We start from the raw sequence: 17,477 nt of genomic DNA on the forward strand, positions 1-17,477 counted from the left end.
AAATTATTAAAAAATTATATATAGCAAAAAACCTAAAATGACTTTGCATCCATAGTAAATAGACTAGGGACATTTAAGTAATTGACATGTTAAAAAAATAAAAAGCTCCTTAACCAAATAGAACGTTTTTTAAGGGTCACTTGATAATTACACTGTATAAAAAAAACATGAAATTATTGATTATCATCCTTTTCTAATGTAACTACTAATAAGCTACATGGAAAAGAAAATGACTTTGCATCCATAGTAAATAGAATAGGGACATTCAAGTAATTGATATGTTAAAAAAAAAATAAAAAGCCCCTCAACCAAATAGAACTTTTTTTAAGGGTCACTTGATAATTACACTGTATAAAAAAAACATGAAATTATTGATTATCATCCTTTTCTAATGTAACTACTAATAAGCTACATGGAAAAGATTCTTATATCCCCAAACCCAAGCTTGCTCTCCAGGGTCAAAATAATAATCTTACAGTGGAATGCAATGTGCATAATCTATATTAAAACATTGATTATTTTTTTTATGTAATCAGAGGAGGTGGAAATAAAAGTAAATAACGAGAATAATATTCGAGAGAAAAGATACGTTGCTATTGTTCAAGAAAAAGGTATTTCACGACTTGATTTACAGTCTCAACAAGGCAGGTATTAGAGCGATAAACTATGATGGGCTGGGCTCAAGCATTTTGATTCGTGATGGACTTGGCCCATGTATAGAAATGTATTGTATTTCGGTCCGTCTTCTTTTAAGTTTTGAAAATTTGAAAGAAAGACGGATAAGCCCAAGCTTGCACGAGTTGTTAACAGCAGCAAGCAAGCCAGGGAGTGGTAAACTATCAACTAAATTACAGTCGCTGAGCGTTTATTAGGAGGTAAATCCCTCTTATATTCAACAATTCAAAAGTTTAAATCCTTCTCTATTTGCGGTCCGTCTTCTTTTAAGTTTTGAAAATGGGAAAGAAAGATGGATAAGCCCAAGCTTGCAAGAGTTGTTAACAGCAGCAAGCAAACCAGGGAGTGGTAAACTACCAACTAAATTACAGTCGCTGAGCGTTTATCAGGAGGCAAATCCCTCTTATATTCAACAATTCAAAAGTTTAAATCCTTCTCTATTTGCACACTGCATCAGCTTCAATAACACCAAGAACCAAGCTGCTGCAACATCTCGCTTCTACATCAAATTAAACGACTGAAGAGGCAGTATATAGTTTATAGATACTACATCGTTAGGATCCCACGCAACTATCCATGTATTTAGTTTTTATAAATTCAATCCATGCTGAGCCCTTCTCAAATAACGCCAGTTTCTCCAAGAAAAAGAAAAATAATAATAAAAAAAAAAGCCTGGTTCATTAAATTCGCCCGAGTACACTTAAATTTTTGCTCACCGGACCCTTGCTCTGCCATGGTCATGCTCGTGAACTGCTGTTTAATCGATTGTTTATGTCGGTTATCTAGCGTGGTTAGATTTGAATCAAAGGACCTAAAAGATATATTCATGTCTGCTAAAGCTGTCAGGTAATTATTTTTCATTAAAATATAAAATGAAAAGTTAAATGTGGTGTCTTCTAACTAGTGCAGTTTACAAAACCACCTTATCCACAATCTCTTTGGAATAAAATTTTCATCGATTCCATGCCAGTCGGTATCTTATCTTGTTTCCCAATTCCTTGCAATAAATTATCTTATCTTAGTTAACCTAAATCACACTTTGTATCCTTCAACACCATGGGATACTGGTGATTACTATGGAAAAAATTTAATAAAACAAAGTGCTTAGAGCAAGTAATCTCTCTCTTTGAATCTGTAAACAATAGCTAACTGGAAATTCAATAGCCATGTACAGTTAGTTGGTTGAAAGCAACTCCTTTGATGTTATATTTGAAACTTTCGCACATCAAATTAAATTCATATATTTTGAACAAGACTTGCAAGGAATTGAGTTTTTAATTTTCAGACATTATCAATAATTTTTATCTATCTATCCACACACATAGTAATTGAATTATATGTAATTGAATTTTTTAAACTAAAAAAACTTAAGCATATAATTTTTTTATAAAAAATAAAAATATTTAACCTATAACGGAGCATAGTTAACCTAATTAGTAAAATTTATAATGCAATTGCTTTAAAACATAATATTTTTTTCAAACATCTAATATATAAATCATTTCAATTCTATTGAAAAGTCACCCAACAGTTTATCTCTTTTAAAACAACTTTTGTAGGTCATTATGTACAGCTATTGTTAACATTTACCAATCCCCCTATTTTAATAATGATACATGTTAGTTACTGTCACGTATGGACAGTACATGTCGTGAAAATTAATAAGTGTTGGACATGCAGATCATATATTTTCTTACATCCTGCAAGCCCAATGAACAGATAAGACACCGCAGGGATGACAAGCATGTATGATAAGATTCGAACCTAAATATAAAGGAAAGGGACAAGTCTCTCTCACTCCTAGACAGAACCTCAATCCTCCTATTTTAATAATGATACATGTTAGTTACTGTCACGTATGGAGAGTATATGTCGTGAAAATTAATAAGTGTTGGACATGCAGATCATATATTTTCTTTAAAAAATAAAAGAAATTCTACATAAGGTTTGAAGGGACTAATTTTAATTGAGGCACTTGACCCAATTCAATTGGACGATTATCTTTTAGAAATGTCGATGAATTAATTGACGCTAATTAACGTATTTTATAACGATTGTAATTTATGCTCTGTGAGGAAATGTTATCCAAAGTAGAATCCAAATCACTGAATAAAATTGTTATATTTTTATCGGGAGGGATACCATTGAAAGTGCCATGAATTTCTGAGTCCATGGTCTTCGTCGTCGCTGCATGACTTCGTCGTCTTTGAGTTCACAAAATATTTTCTTCGCTAACCGATACTTTTCCTTTTTCAAGTTTCTGTCCTTTTTTATCTATCTTATTAGAAAATACTTTATAGGCTACAGTAAATGATATATTGTCCATGGTCTCTCGTTACAAGAATGAACACGTGTTGCGTCGAGAGAATGGTTGCATTAAACAAAATATTTAGACGGCATCGAGGAGGATAAGAATAGCTATCCGGTTGCTTTTTGTTAAAATATCTCGTATTTTTTTTAATTTTAAGTTGAAAGTGACATATATATATATAGAATTGAATTTTCCCATGAAAAAGGGGTGTCCCAAAATTATTTTTCGGGGGAAAAAGAAGACCTTAGGTCCTTAATCACTGCTATGCTGAATCTGTGTCCAGTACGGGTATGTAATTTGATTGTGGGGTCGTTTGTAGATGTGAAGACAATTTAATATTAGCTGGGCAGCTCACTATATTAGAGAAGACAGCTTGCATGACAAAAGAATTAGAACTACATATTTTTGTTACCGTCCGTGCTTCTCTTTCTCGCTTGAAAAAACAAAAAGAAAAGAAAAGCCAGTTGCGCCAGGATTTCTTTCAAGACTCGATAGCTAAGAGGGCGAAATAGAATAATACTGTCAGGTAGTGATCTTTTTTATTAAAAAAAAATTATCTTAAAATATATTAAAAAATATTTGTTAAAAAAATTATTTTTAATATTAATATATCAAAATAATTTAAAAATATAAAAATATTAACCATCGATTAAAATAAAACCATCCATGTTATACAAAAACCATTTCATGAAAAGTTATTTTCTTAAATGATAGATCTATAGATAATACAGAGAGAGGAATCTTTATACTAGTTTATTATTCTATGCCCCTCTGTAGGCTGGATAGATTTTTTAAAATATAAAAAATATATTAAAAGTATAAAAAAATTAATTTTTTTATTTAACTTGATTTAATGAGTCAGTTTTTAAATATAACAACCTAATTATTTATCTAACTCAAATTCAAAACTAAATCCTGCATGCTGCAAGAAGTAACCGAGTTAAATTAATTGTTTTCATGAATTCAATTGTAATATTAATAATTGATAAAAATATAATATAAAATTTGATAAAATTTAAAGATGATAACTTTTTCAACAAAAATTATATAAACAGTCACATATAGGATCAATTTTAATTCCTCAACGAACCATATTATGAACTCCATTAAGTTTAATAATTTGTTTTTAATAAAATATTTTTTTAATTATATGATAAGAAAATTGAGCATTAATATAAAAATAAAATTTTATTTGAGACAGTGATAACCCTTTAAAAAATAAAAATAATAACAATTATGCAGTTTATTCTCAAATCAATTCAATATCACAAGATAAAATTAAAAAAAAAACCATTAAAAAAAAATAATGAATAAAACATCAACCTAATACCATAGTCATTAGACCTAGTCTGTTAACCCAATAAACCTTGAAATTTTTTTAAAAAAAATGGGTTTTAATTTCTTACCTTAAAAATTTAAGAAATGATTTACGTGGATGTAGGTTATATATGTTGTGATTAAATGAATTTTAAAAGATCACTTCAAAATATTTTTAACTCCATATTAAAAATATATTATCTTTTTATTTTAAATTGAAGTATTTAAACTAAAAAGTTTTATTATTTCATATTAAAAAAACATAATTTTTTTTTATAAACATGAAATGTATGTACTAATGGGTTTTCAATCTCACGCTAAAAAATTAAAAGCTTATTCTAGTGTTTATGTAATAAATTTTGATAAGGGATGGTAACCAAGAAAAAAAAAAGATGATAAGTTCACACAAATAAATTCAGGTTAAGTTAGTGAAAAATCATTATAAGCACGAGGCAACGCGATATATGCATTACTTATTGTCTTCCTCGATAATTTATCATTTTGCCTATTAATTGATTTATTCAACTTGTTTAGAAAAATTATAAATTTAAACATAATCATCATAATTTAATTAAAACATAAACCTGAAAATTATCTTTTTAAAATAACATATCAAATAATGCATTGTCATAAAAAAATCAAAATTATTACAAAAAAATATTAAAAAAAAAAAGGATAAAGCTATGCTAGGCCTCAGGCTTGCCCCATGCCTAAAAGATTCGTGCATGGGCCTGTAATGCCAAACCCAGTCGCATAGATATTTATTATTATTTTGTTAGATAATAGGGTGAATGAGATGCTGATTTAAAAGAAAAACACATCGCTTATCACACTCGGATTCTAGCTACTATATTGGCTGGAAAATTAGGATAGCTGGTTTTTTTTTTTTTAGAAACTCATTTTCAACTTAAAATATCTAGGAATCACTCCAATAACCTTTTCAAATTAATTATTAACCTAAAAAAATTCAGTTAGGTTCTAATTTGAGCTGAATTGCACTAAAACAAAGTTTAAAAATTAAATTAAATTTTTCTAAAAATCTCACCATTACAATTCATGAAATGTGAAAGGAGAAACAGTAAAAATATATACAGTAAAACAGCGACGTGTTTTATACTATAGGTAATGTTATTCCCTTCGTAAGACCAGCTCTCAAATAATCAATTGATAGATCTCGCCCTTTTTGAGAATGATTGAGGTATGAAATTGGTGTTGTGATAGGAACAAGTAGTTGTTTGAAGATTGGTTGAGGTTAAAACAAAAGAGGGGGCCGTCCGTCTAGGCCTCTGTCACGGAATACGCTGTCATCCAATGTGTCACAGAGAGGCAAAGAGGTTGATCATCAAAACGGACGGAGACTGAATATAGGGATCCATATAATTTTATTTATTTCATTTACGGAGGACCAATAGAATTCAACCAAAGTTGGCCGCGACCCAAAAAACAAAAGCATCAATCAAATGGAGTTCACACTCATCGATGGGATTCTAGTCCCTCAATGTTCTTTGGCATCTAGTCACTGTACCTCGTGTATTATTTGAGCATAGACATTAACTTAAGTATGATTGGTGAACTATCTTACTTACAGAGACTTATATTTTTCTTACATTTCACATGAAGCGTGTAACTCTCTTGGAAAAAAATTATTTTTAATTTTTAATTATTTTTATACTATTTTGATTTATTAATGTTAAAAATAATTTTTTAAAATAATATTACAATACACTTACAAGCAAAATACATTTTAAAAAACTATTAAATAATATAATAACAAATTAGCTTAAAAAATAAAGAAAAGCATAAGCGTCTACTAAGTAGGTTTTCAAGAAATATAGCATAATGATAAAAATTTAAAATTTATATGATAAATTTCAGTCCCAGTTAAAATATATCTCTTATAAAAATTTAAAATAATTAAAATTTTATTTATTTATTTAAATTCATAAAATATATTTATTAGAAGGGCAGTTTCTTTAAGTCCAAAAACAAAACGTACCTAAATAGAAAAAGAGAACCCACCAGGCAGGGTCCATGTCAAAATAAAGTAAAATCACGCCCCTGTTGCAAAAGCTTGGCAGCAAAGAGCATCCGAGTATCATGTAGCCGTTTCTAGAAAAAAAATAATTGTAGATGAAAAAGTAAAAAGAAAAGTGAGGAGAATTATTGCTGATCAGACTCTCTAGCTCAACGTCATCTTTCTCTTTTTTTGGAGCCACGTGTTTGTTAAAAATTTAATTTTTAAATATTTTTTATATGTTAATATGAAAAATAAATTTTTAAAAATAAAAAAGTAATATTATTTTAATATATTTTAAAATAAAAAAATATTCTGAACAAAACAAAAACTGAACATGTGCTTTCGTGTGGCACTTTGCTTCTGGGTCGTCATGAAAGTGGACGGGGAAAGTTAGAGGATGTAACTGCCTCCACATCAATAGAAAGGGTCCGTTATACCATGGGTTCATTTACATCAATAATTTAAATATTTTTTAAAATATCTATTAATTAAAAATATATTTTTTAATATCAGTATATTAAAACCATCTAAAAATATTAAGACAAAAAAATCGATTTTTTCTTAAAATCACTATATTACCACCACATAATCAAATACGGCCTTGAACTCATTTGATAAGAGTTGAACAGAATAATTGGATCCTTGGATAAGAGTCGTTGCCTTGAGGGAGAGAACATTGCCTTTCCTATATCCCACGGAGTAAATTTATCGCGCATGGGAGAATCGCAGTGAAAGCGTTTTAAGATTCTGATTTCTGTGATAGAAGGATGTTCGCTGGCTGAATCTCCTTTTTACATAACAAATACAACCAGGAAAACGATAGGTAAAGTGGACGAGTTTGCTGTCGTTTTTATCTGATAAACCTAATTCACGAAAAGGAAATTCCAAAGCAAGAAAGAGATATAGATGCTCTCCTGCTCGTCTTCTTTCCTCTGTTTTTTCTGGATTGGGTCTCGGATGGAAAATGCATGTTAAATGGGGAATGACCGAAGCTGGTTAGATTACTCAACTGATCATGTTTTGTGTTCAAGCTTCGAGTTTGCTTCGAATATTACCATGCCGTGGAATGGTTCAAGGTTGCCAGGCTTTACCCCTCCCTTCTCGAGGCCTGCGGCAAGGAGATCCCATGTATCCCTACCTTTCTGTTCTCTGTATGGAAAAACTTGCTTGTTTAATTGCCAGGAAAAAAGCGCAAGATTAATCTTGGAAGCCGATTCATGTTTCGAAAGGGGGGGCAGGGATTTCTCACTTGTTTCTTGCCGATGGCCTTTTACTTTTTGTCAAGGCAAAGAATTTCCAAGTGAGGTCAATGCAGTCTGTTCTGAATTTTCAAGTCCTGAATAAAGCGCTTGAGAGTGTGTTTGGCTTGGAAATATAGGCTTTTTATCAAAAATATAATATCTCTCAGGCATAAATTACACTTTTAAAAACTATAAAAACATATTTTTTATTCAAAAAAATACAAATTATCTCCCATTCAAACACCCTCGAAGCGGGTTAGTAGACAGAAGAAAGATAAAATTTTCCGAAACTCCTCTACGAGGTGGGCCATTTTTTTCAGTTTTATTAGACCTCGACCCTAAGCCTATGTCACTTTTGCGGGAGTTGATTGGCGTCAGATCAACATTGTGCCTTCTTCTTCTTCTTTTAATAAAAAAATCTTTATATTGTATTAATAACCCTTTTTTTTTTTTTCAGTTACCTAATCTTAGATGGATTTATATTGTATTAATAACCCTTTTTTTTTTCAGTTACCTAATCTTAAATGGAGTGCTAGAATTGTTTTTTCACTTACCTACTATTAATAAAAAAAAGCTTGATAAATTGTTAGTTTTTTTGTTCTTTTAATTTTACAGAGACAGCATAAGATCATACATGATGCACCGCCAGAATCTTTCATCTAGTTACTCGGGCTATGTTTATGTAAAGATTTTAAGTTAATTTTTTTCATTAAAAAAATCACAGACATCGTGTTATTGACTCCATGAAAAAAATTAATTTAAAATTAATACATGCATTTAATAGAATAGAATAAAATAAAAATTTTGTGATCCCATGAATCGTAAAAAGAATTGCTAATATTAGCCATGTATTTAAATGGAAAGCTGGAAGTATACGAAGACATTTGATTTTATAACGTGGGCATGCTTTTTAATTTATTTATTTAATTAATTGATAATAAAAATGATTTTTTCATGAGAAGAATAATAATTTAAATTATATAGAAAAATATAATTGATAATATAAATTCTCCTTTTGTTATTAATGTATTTTTTAGCAGAATTTGTTTTTCACTGTATTGTTTATTGCATAGAAGCTATATTCAGTTAAAATCAATATAAAAAAAATTAACGAGTTGAAATGAGTATAGGTAAGACATCTTTTTAACGTCTTTCCCTTTTTACGATGTTATTTTATTATTTTGACTAAATTTTCTTTAATCACAAGTATTTTTTTAAAAAAACTTATAATGTTTTTAAAAGAAAATCTTAATAAAAAATATTAAACTAATAATTTTTATGTGAATTTATTAAAGGATATAACAATTATGAACCTGATAAAAATTACATAAAAACTAAAAAAATAGATATTTTATCTGTATTTATAAAATTATACACATCAAATTCATATATAATTATTCAAAAAATAATCATTAGTGTTATTATAAAAGACGCGATAATTACCATAACATGATAATTATCTAAACATTCATTCAAATAATTTTATCTTTAAAATCTATAATTATAAAATACAAAAATAAAATAAAATAATGAGATAAAAAATTAAAGAGTCAGACGAGTTTAGGTTAAAAGAATGGTCCTCGTTTCTCATTCACATGAAAACCCAGTATGACTATTTTTTTTCCTTAGTGGGAGGACAATTTTGCTGATTCTATTTTTGTTTTAAAAAAATAAATAACTGGCTAAATTTTAAATCCTAAAAATCCAGATTCTAACTATTTTTTTATCCAGCAACTTCAATAAAAAAACATAGAAATCTATACAATATCGTTTTCAACAGTGAAACAAATTCCTAAAAATTTAGAATAAAATCAAATAAAAAAATTATAATTTTTTATATGCCTTTTCTAACACCATTGAAAGTGATCCAACCTCTGTTAAGTTTATTTTTCAAAGCTAAGTTAATGATACAAAAATAAAAATTATTAGTGGTTTGATTCCAAGTCACCTAAGATTTCTTTCTCCTCGAAGTTTTACGGTGATATAATATTTTATTTCTCAAAATTTAGGAACTATAACATAAAATAAATGAAATTAAAGACCTGAACAAAAAATCCATAAAGATAAGGGATAATATGTAAAAAATTTAAAAATTAAGGGATGAGAGTTTGGATTTACACACCTCTCGAACAACTAGCATGGAAGAATGATGTCAATTTTTTTCTGTATTAATTTCAATCCTTGTTATTTTAGTTTTGCTCTTTGTAGTTGTTAGAAATCTTATAATGTAAAATTGATTTGTCATTTAACCCCAAGAGAATATTTGACACTTTATACACGCGATAACATACAATACGAAGAGAATAAAAAGATCCATTATAATCACAATAAAACTTTTAATATGAGAAAAAATAACACAAGAAAAACAATGAGTATAAATAATATAGAATTATAATGAATAAGATTATTATACGGACACCAGAACCCTAATTCAAGATTTCATTACTAAATATTTTTCTTAAATAGTCCTTTTTTAAGAAATTTATAATTTTTTAAATAAATTTAAAAATCAATCAAAGATAGAGTAGGAAGCTTGAAAATAAAAAAATGTAATAAAAGTCCTAAATAAATTAAAAAAAATATTAAGTATAATATTTATTTTTCTAGATTAAGTAGAAAAAGTAACTATAAATAAGGAAAAATAAATTCCCATAGACCATCTTGCATCAATTTTTGAGGACCGGATTGAAAGAAATGAAAATTGGATGACCTCATTGAAATAAAGATAAATTTTTAGAGGGATAAATGAAGGAAATTTGCTCCGTAAATAGTGTTACGAATGAATAACGAAACCTGAGAAGAAGAACTCCACAATAAAACATCAATCTCTCATGATAATTTTTTTAACACCTGGATAAAAACATGATCAAGATAATATAATTTCTCTCTCTTTAGTTTTACATAGTGACTCTACCTTTCAAGGAATAAAGAGCGAAATCTCTTTAAAAAAGAGAAGAAAGAAGACGTTGTTTTTTTTTTTTTAATAAAAAGGGGTGAATGCTTGGTAAGTTGACAGAAGCGAGCTGCACTTTCTTTCTTTTCGTAAAAAATATTGCATGGTTTCTTTGCAATGACTATTCCATGAAGAATTTCGTTACAGTAACCAGGATTCGTTTGAAATTTGCCATGAAAGATTAAATGACATTTAAGGGGTGGTGGTTGGGATTATTTTTTAAAATATTTTTTATTTATTAAAAATTATTTTTGAAATTAGTATATTAAAATAATTTAAAAATATAAAAAATATATTAATTTAAAATAAAAATAAAAAAATTAACTTTTTAAAAAATTACTTTGATGTGTAGTCTCAAACGCGCAAATAATCTTACCAATAAATGTGAGCCGTTGTCCTAGATTTTCTTCCCTATTTTTAAAACAATAAAAGAATCTCTAAACTTGCCAGATACATTGCACCGTAGAATTCTAGAAGAATCGCACTGTTTATGCAAAAAAACGCTAAATGAGGAAAACGAAATATAAAAAACCCGAAAAGGATACAAATTAAGAGAAAACCGGAGTGTTTCCTCACAAAGGTGTATCTCATAGCGGATAAAACAAAGTTTAGCTAAAAATTTGATTTTTTTAGAAGTTAGTTTTTATTTCATATTTTAAAATAATTTGAATATACTGATATAAAAAATATATTTTTTTAAAATATTTTTTTTAAACAATGTGAAATGGTGTGGTAAAAAGCGCTTGTAAAAATTATTATTTTTTGTTTTAAATTATTTTTTTGTAATTTTTAATTTTTTTAACTAAGGATGTTAAGAATAAATTTTAAAAAATAAAAATATTTTTAATATATATTTTTTAAAATACTTTACATAAAACCACTATAGCAATAGGAAATAATACTTTATCAATTACAGCTCATCACTGGACGTTCGAGGAACTTCCACACAAAAGTGACAGTTAATTTCTGAAAAACATCAACATCCTTTTTCCTGTATGAAAAAAAAGAGAGAAATTAAATTAAAATTAAAAGTTAATTAAATAAAGACGGTTTGAGTGTATCCTGGGCTTCCAAGTGACTGTTTGTAAGTTGCATTTTAAAAATATATTTATTTTTTAAAAATATTAAATTTATAATTTTAATAAATTAACATTAATTTTATAAATTTTTTATATATATCTCTAAATAAAAATACAGCCTGTACCAAACATGCACCACACATTTTATTTTTATTTTCATTAATGATGTTATATTTTAAAAGTATTTCTAAAAAAATTATTTTTTTAAATTAATATATTTTTTATATTTTTATATGTTAATATCAAAAATAAATTTTTAAAAATAAAAAATATTATTATTAATTTTTTAAATAAAAATCATTTTAAAAATAAACACAATTAAACCCTCACAGATTAGGCCCACCAGTGGGTCCGAACTCACTCCCTCTCACTCCGAAATCACCATTATAAGTCCCAAGTCAGGGTCCGCTGTTCTGGCAACTCTCGCTCTAGATGCTTCCTTCCATCTTTCCTACAACAGAAACCGTTTTTTTCTCCCTCTAACAAGCAAAAACACTCACAGCTCTCTCTCTCCCTCTCTCTCTCTCGTGGAATACCAAATCCAACGCCTTGTTTTCCCCAAGATTCCTGCTCCAAATCAGAAATCCCTTACCTCTGTTATTTTTCTGCTCGTTTCTCAGGAAACAGTTAAGAGAATTTCTTTATTTTACGTTCTCATTTACGTTTTATCTTTCGCTTCCTACCCCTTCCTCTCTTTAAGGTCTACCAAAATTCGGATTATCTGGCTGCTTGTGTTTGCGCGTTTGATTAATGTAACGATGAAAACCTCTTTCATTTACCACTATTTTTACTCTTTTTTTTGTTTCTTTAAATTATATATATAATTTTTTTTAACTCTTAGTCTAGTTAATCACGCTTGATGCAAACATCGTATAATCAGTTATATACCAAATTGCAAAGTTGCTGGAGACCGACCTTTGTATTTCTTAAAAGGTTCTGGCGAATCATTAAGTTCAATTAGGTCCTTAATTTTATTTTAATTTCAAATTATTTATGTACTGATTGATTGAATTACGGTTTTCTGGTGTTGTAGGATAATGGATCACTTCCACAACAACGATCTCGAGTACGTAGTTGATGATCCTTTTGGAGACGATTTATTCAGAGAAGATGAGCCTCAAAGAAACGACGATTTGGATGACGCTGTGGACTCCGAATTTGAAGATGACTTCGAATCGGTACGTTTGTTTTTGTTTTTATTTGGTTTTTGGTGTATGAAAGAAGATTGATGGCGAGGGATGGTGTTGCAGAGTAAGCCACAGACTGATACATCTGCTTTAGAGGCAAGAAACGGCAAGGATATACAGGGAATATCCTGGGAGAGGCTTAATTTTACCAGAGATAAGTACCGTGAGACGCGTTTAAAGCAGTATAAGAATTACGAGAACCTCTCGCTTCCTCGCTCCGAGCTTGATAAGGTCTGTTTGCTAGAATTCTTAGCTAGCTTGTATTGTTTACTCGGTATTGATCTAAATAGGGACTGTTCACTGCTATTTTATGTTCTGGTTTTTTCGGTAGAAGAGGAAGTGATTTGATTATTAAAGTTGAATGGAAGATGAACATGTTATTTTATTTTCTCGAGCAAAAACTTAATAAGAGAATATCTGATTAGTATATTTAATTAACAGGAATGCTTGGAAGTAGAGAAGGGACAGACTTTTTATGACTTTCAGTACAACACAAGGCTTGTCAAATCCACAATCGTTCATTTTCAGGTAGAGGCTGTTGTACTTTACACTCGCCTATTTAATTGATTTCATGTTTCATCAACAAAATGAGTTTCATCATTTTGGAGAATTCATCGCATTGTTTCAGTGTTGAGTTTCTCATCTCATTTCTTTGTTCTAAAAATTTATTTAACGTGGAGTTCTTTATTTTTTTTCCCCACATCATAAAATTGCATTTTTTCATGGTCAGGAGTCTTGATGCATAAGAACTTTCTCATTGCCCAAGCCCTCCATATTTTATATATTGTAAGTTTATAAAACTGCTGCACATCATGAGATCCACGCTTAATGCATCTCCAGTACAGTAACACAACTCACCACCCCATATTTAAACTGATCTCCTCTAACATATGGTTCAAACATCGATTATTGCAAAATCATTATAGTTTTGCAGGTGTTGTGATTATATTATATCCTTTATGGATATCTTTATATGCGATTATAGCTCTGTGCCTGAATTTTTCAGAGGTATGGAGTTTAAAATTGATAAGCTTTATGCTAGGTTTAGCATTTCTCTAATTATTCGGGATGCTGTCAACTTATGAACAACTGACATTAGTTTTCCAGCATAAATTATCATCCAGTGAGGCCATCGACCAATTCCTCTGCAGGCCTACAGGATGGTGATTAAATCGTTCCTGGATTTGAAAGTATATTTTTTGGAAATTAATGTGAGAAAAATTTCATCGCTCTTTAAACATACCTTCAGCTTCCAGAAATATTTGAATGCGCCTCCCCCCCCCCCCCCCCCCCCCCCCCCACCCCCCCAACTAAATAGCACCAAGCTGGGGGTCATGTTTACTAATACTCTTTGCTGCAGATTTTTGAAGGATACTTACTTTGTACATCCACTGATGGATCCATCAACCCTCATATGCTCTTAAGAGTCTCAAGCTAGTATCAATAATGATTCCTGTGCTAGATATTACAGGAGTAAAATGAATATAAATTACTGTTGCATGTTTGCTAACTTCACAAGATCTGAAAACTTTTGTAGTATGAAACTATGGCAGTTAGCTCTAATTGTAGTGGAATAGTGTTTTTTATTTCCATTCATGATTCCTGCAGACCATCTATCTTCTGGATGTTCTTGTTTTATATTATTGGTTGAGCCTTCATAGCACATGCTACTTGGAGCTTATCATGATATGCATGTCTGGCCTTCCATGTGTGTTGACCTGTGATTTATGTGCACTCATTGCAATATCTCATAGATTGTATGTTCTTTGAGTTGTTGAATATATCGTATGGCTTAACCAATCTGTGGCATTTAGGACGATCATCTCTCTTTATTTCAGCCTTTTAAGCAGGGTGGAAGTTATATCTGAGCAGCTGGCGCAGTTAAAGTACGTTTTTATATGGTATGGTAGGAAAATATCTGAGCATTTAAGAGGCCTCATCTGTACAAATTCCTGTAGTTTATCTACCCTGTATCAAGCTCAAGGGGCCAAATTAACGCAAAATTTGCATTTCTGCATGTGGCATTCTATTAATGCATTCCAAGCCTTTTGTAGCTTGTAAACTTCTCTCATGTTTAATTAGCTCCATGCTCCTTTCCTGTTATTTACTGCTCATGCATCTATATTACAATTTCTTCTTGTGTTTGCTAAATTTTTGTTTCCACATGTACTTCACTACAAAAGCCTCATTTTAGAACTGCCTACACTTATTATACAATATAAACATCAGTCAATGGCCTAATTGTTTTTAATGGTGCAGATTGAGCAACTATATGTATGTAGCATAATATTTGCTTCAAATTTTCATGCTTGAAAGACCTGCTCTGATTTTAGCTCTTGTTTCCAACAGGAGTTTTGAATATTCTAATCGGAAGAATTTTGTTATTGATGTTCTGGTCTTCTGTTTGTCTTTGCATTTTGCAGCTGAGGAATCTGCTCTGGGCAACATCGAAACATGATGTGTATCTTATGCAAAATTACTCGGTTATGCATTGGTCATCACTACTGCGGCATGGCAAAGAAGTACTCAATGTGGCTAAACCAATTGCTCCGACCTGGGTATGACTTTGGGATCCAGGGTGAACATGACTACCATAATTTAGTCTTGCACTTAATTGTTGTCTGAAGCATTTCCTGTTCTTTTTTACAGCAACGCCCAGGATTGTTGTCTAAGTCACTCTCCAGAGTGCAGATAAGCACTATGGCTGTTAAAGAGAACTTGATGGTTGCAGGCGGCTTCCAAGGAGAACTTATTTGCATGGTAACGAAGTGGCTGGATGAGTATATGTGCTTCTTTTGAACCTTTGACATGAGATTTTTGATTTCTCACGTGTCTTCTGATCTGTTCTTTCATTTGGTCAGTATTTGAATCAACCTGGAGTTGCATTCTGCACAAAAATAACAACAGGTGAAAATGCCATAACCAATGCAGTGGATGTATATCGTAACCACAAGTGAGGAACTAGTCAATACAAAAAGTTTGAAAGCCTTTTTCTTTCCCCAAGGAGATAGCTAATAACTTGACTCGTGTTTTTTGCAGTGGCTCAATGAGGATTATGGTTGCCAATAACGATGCTAAAGTCAGAGTATTTGATGCTGAAACGTTTGCTTCGCTGAATACTTTCTCCTTTAATTGGTCTGTAAACGTGAGTGCCTTCCACCAGAAACTGCCTGAGAGTTCTTAAATCTTTTCTGGTTTCAAATATTTATGACATGCTCACACTACTCCATAAAATTGTTCATCTCAGAACACCTCTGTTAGCCCAGATGGTAAACTGCTTGCGGTGCTTGGGGACAGTGCTGAATGCTTGATTGCCGATGCCAATTCAGGGAAAGTGACCGGCAGCCTCAAAGGGCATTTGGATTATTCCTTTGCATCTGCCTGGCACCCTAACGGACAGGTTTTGGCCACTGGAAACCAAGACACTACGTGCAGGCTGTGGGATATAAGGAATCTGAGCCAGTCCCTTGCAGTATTAAAAGGGAATATGGGGGCAATAAGAGGTCTAAAGTTCTCCTCAGATGGTCGCTTTTTGGCAATGGCTGAGCCTGCGGACTTCGTTCATGTTTTTGATACACAGTCTGATTACGTCAAATGCCAGGAGATAGATATATTTGGGGAGATTGCTGGCATTTCTTTCAGCCCCGATACAGAAGCTCTTTTTGTTGGTATTGCTGACCGTACTTACGGTAGCTTGTTAGAGTTCAACAGGAGGCATTGCAATTTTTATTTGGACTCGATATTCTAGTGCGCACCTTTGTACCTACTAAGGTTATTTTTATTGTGTTTGAGCTTGCTTGTCTTTGAAGTTCACGCCCTCGTTTACGTGGGGTTGCTGGATTTCCTGTCAAATCAGAGCATCGATTTTTCAAGAGTATCTTTATTCATGGTTGTCAAAATCGTGGGATCGTTTATAAAATTGGACTGAAGTTAACATTATATGTTGTGACGTCTTTAACATTTATAAAATTGAATAAACGTCACAGCATATCATTTATAAAATCTTTAAGAGTATCTAGAAAAATCGTGTAAAGTTACTAAACCTGGGATTATGATTTTTTTTTTAATATTTGTTTTGAAGTATAGTTATGATTGTTTTTTATTTTGAAATATATTAAAATAATATATTTTTTATTTTTTAAAATTATTTCTAAGAATGATCCAATATATATATATATATAATTAATTTAAAAAAAATATATATATTTTTTTAAAAAAAACATGATTGTTCTGCATTGACAACTTATTCTATCAGCTGGGAGCTCTTCTTTCTTCTGTGTTAGGTTTAAAAAATGAGAGAGAGATGATTGAGAAGGAAAGAAAAATATGATTTGACATTAATGTTAAAAAAACCTTTATTATATTTTTTAATTTTTAATTTTTATTATTTGTTTGGAAAATAAATTTTATAATTTTTTTTCAATTTATGTTTTTAAATTTATCTCAATTTCATGAATTTAATTTATTTTTTTGCTATTTCAACCTTTATTACAGGGTATATTAAAAATAGAGCTTTTATATTTTCTTTATTTGTTTTTTATAAAATTATTTCAGTCTTATTATTCAAATCATCTGTTTAGAAATTAGCCTGAGTTGAATTGATTTTTTTTCAATTTATTCATTAAACATTAAGGTTGGTTGAAATATATATATATATATATATATATGTATGTATGTATGTATGTATGTATGTATGT

At 30.2% G+C, this 17,477-nt stretch overlaps 1 protein-coding gene and 1 long non-coding RNA gene across 7 annotated transcripts; one reads left to right on the forward strand and one right to left on the reverse strand.

The window, feature by feature from the left end:
- The first annotated feature begins 12,015 nt into the window (after positions 1-12,015).
- LOC105119722 (Transducin/WD40 repeat-like superfamily protein) lies at positions 12,016-16,679 on the forward strand. Of its 6 annotated transcripts, none has more exons than XM_011017893.1 (10): positions 12,016-12,345; positions 12,435-12,526; positions 12,627-12,771; positions 12,844-13,011; positions 13,222-13,308; positions 15,204-15,338; positions 15,430-15,540; positions 15,642-15,733; positions 15,820-15,925; positions 16,028-16,679. In XM_011017893.1, exons 2-10 carry the CDS (start codon positions 12,453-12,455, stop codon positions 16,526-16,528), a joined length of 1,419 nt encoding a protein of 472 aa, XP_011016195.1. In that variant the 5' UTR covers positions 12,016-12,345; positions 12,435-12,452; the 3' UTR covers positions 16,529-16,679. The 6 variants fall into 6 exon arrangements, with proteins under 6 accessions (XP_011016195.1, XP_011016211.1, XP_011016223.1 ...); XM_011017916.1 differs by having other exon boundaries at positions 12,329-12,345; positions 12,474-12,526; XM_011017901.1 differs by having other exon boundaries at positions 12,330-12,345; positions 12,440-12,526.
- Positions 13,480-15,206, reverse strand: LOC105119717 (uncharacterized). Its single transcript, XR_841183.1, has 2 exons — positions 14,083-15,206; positions 13,480-14,052 (listed from the first exon to the last, which is right to left on the reverse strand). It is a non-coding gene; the product is annotated as an uncharacterized LOC105119717 (long non-coding RNA).
- Positions 16,680-17,477: the final 798 nt, after the last annotated feature.

Source organism: Populus euphratica, unplaced genomic scaffold, assembly GCF_000495115.2.
Source record: "Populus euphratica unplaced genomic scaffold, PopEup_1.0 scaffold6.1, whole genome shotgun sequence".
Lineage (NCBI taxonomy): Eukaryota > Viridiplantae > Streptophyta > Magnoliopsida > Malpighiales > Salicaceae > Populus > Populus euphratica.